The following is a 1505-nucleotide window of genomic DNA, read 5'->3' as shown; positions in this document are numbered from 1 at the left end:
TTTTTTTGTGGCTGGTCCCCTGCCCCACAGCTGGGTTTGTCCCCCGGTGCTGGTGGGCACCAAAACTCATGGGAGACTTGAAAAGAAATCTGGGTGCAGCGTGTGTGGGTCTGTGGGGGGTCCCGTTGCAGCCAGCTCCGACAAGCCCCAGCCTGCCCTGTGCCTGGATCCGGCCCTGCTTCCACCCTCGTTAACCCTTGACGGGACAGCGATGGAGCCGGGAGGGGGACCCCGGTTTTGGGCAAGGACTTGGGGCTCCGGCTCCCCGACTTGTCCTGAGGTGGGGACCCCCGTGGGATGACCCCATCTCTGCCCTTTGCAGGTACAGAACCTGAATAACATCGTCTCCTTCCCCCTGGACAGCCTGCTGAAGGGGCAGCTGAAGGACGGCCGCTTGGTGAGTCCCCTCCAGCACTGTCCCTGGGGGTCCCGAGGCCGCAGGTCACTCGTTTGGGGACATATTGCAGCAAGACCCCCGTTAGGAGCTCAGCGCGTGCCCGTGGCCAGGAGAAGGACCGGAGCAAATGCCCGAGGTTGGGAGGCAGCAGAGAGGGCTGGAAGGGACTGGAATGAGGGGTGGAGAGGCGGTGGGGACGTCCCTTCTCCCCGAGGAGCAGGAGAGGGTGCAGCGATGCGAAGTAAAGCCCTCGGCTGTGGGATGCTGCTTCGGTGCCACCGAGTCTTTCGTCTTCCCTGACAGCTGCCATCCCTTCTCTCCTTTTGCCCGCAGGACTCCAAGAAGCAGATCGAAAAGGCCTGGAAGGATTACGAGACCAAAGTGTAAGGAACCCGCTGCCAACCGGCAAAATCCACCTAATCCCGCTCTGCACAAAGGTGTTTTGTCCCGGGGCCGCAGCCGGGCACCGATGATGGGTGCCAGTTTGCCATCAGGTGGACTCCGGTCCAGCCCTTCCCAGCTTGAGGGTCTGGAGATGTTTCTCCTCATCCCATCCCCACCATGGGACACCCCTCGGAGCAGGGCTGTCCCCCAACCCGTCACCATCCCATCCCGTAGGGGGAAGATAGAGAAGGAGAAGGAGCGAGCCCGCTTGGCGGGGGTCATCCAGGCCGAGCCGACCGCGGCGGTGGTGGCCGAGGGCATGCAGAAGGAGGGGCGGGGGTCACAGCTCCACATGTGCGAGGTAGGGGCTGTGCTGGGGGTGGGGGGAGAGAAGGGACGGGGACCGTTCAGCCCCAGGGGGGACACAGGGGACCGCCGTGCTCAGAGCTGCGTGGGGGTGTCGGAGCCTGTCCCCGTCCCCACCAGCGAAGCAGCCCCACGGAAGGGCAGTGCTGGACCATCGCTGTCCCCATCCCGTGGGGTCCCTGCGTGGTCGTGGCTCAGGGACGCCCCATCCCCGAGCTGGGGTCCCTGCGGGATGCGGCTGGGAACGGCACCCATGGGTTACCCCGCCGTGAGGCATCTGGGGGTCGTACCCACATCCTTCCAACCCTGCTCCTACCCCTCCGCTGCAACGCTAGAGGCTGGCGGTTGGGGGGACTAG

At 64.9% G+C, this 1505-nt stretch overlaps 1 protein-coding gene across 1 annotated transcript in view; it reads left to right on the top strand.

Moving 5' to 3' along the window:
* ASAP3 (ArfGAP with SH3 domain, ankyrin repeat and PH domain 3) overlaps nt 1-1505 on the top strand; it is a 21754-nt gene that overhangs the window by 8189 nt on the left and 12060 nt on the right. The window contains exons 4-6 of the mRNA XM_009887764.1: nt 323-397; nt 731-780; nt 1016-1142. Of these exons, the coding sequence (XP_009886066.1) occupies nt 323-397; nt 731-780; nt 1016-1142 (252 nt within the window). The remainder of the gene's footprint in view (nt 1-322; nt 398-730; nt 781-1015; nt 1143-1505) is intronic.

The sequence above is a fragment of the Charadrius vociferus genome, unplaced genomic scaffold, assembly GCF_000708025.1.
Source record: "Charadrius vociferus isolate BGI_N301 unplaced genomic scaffold, ASM70802v2 scaffold1296, whole genome shotgun sequence".
Taxonomy (NCBI): Eukaryota; Metazoa; Chordata; class Aves; order Charadriiformes; family Charadriidae; genus Charadrius; species Charadrius vociferus.
This window is presented reverse-complemented; position numbering and strand designations above follow the sequence as displayed.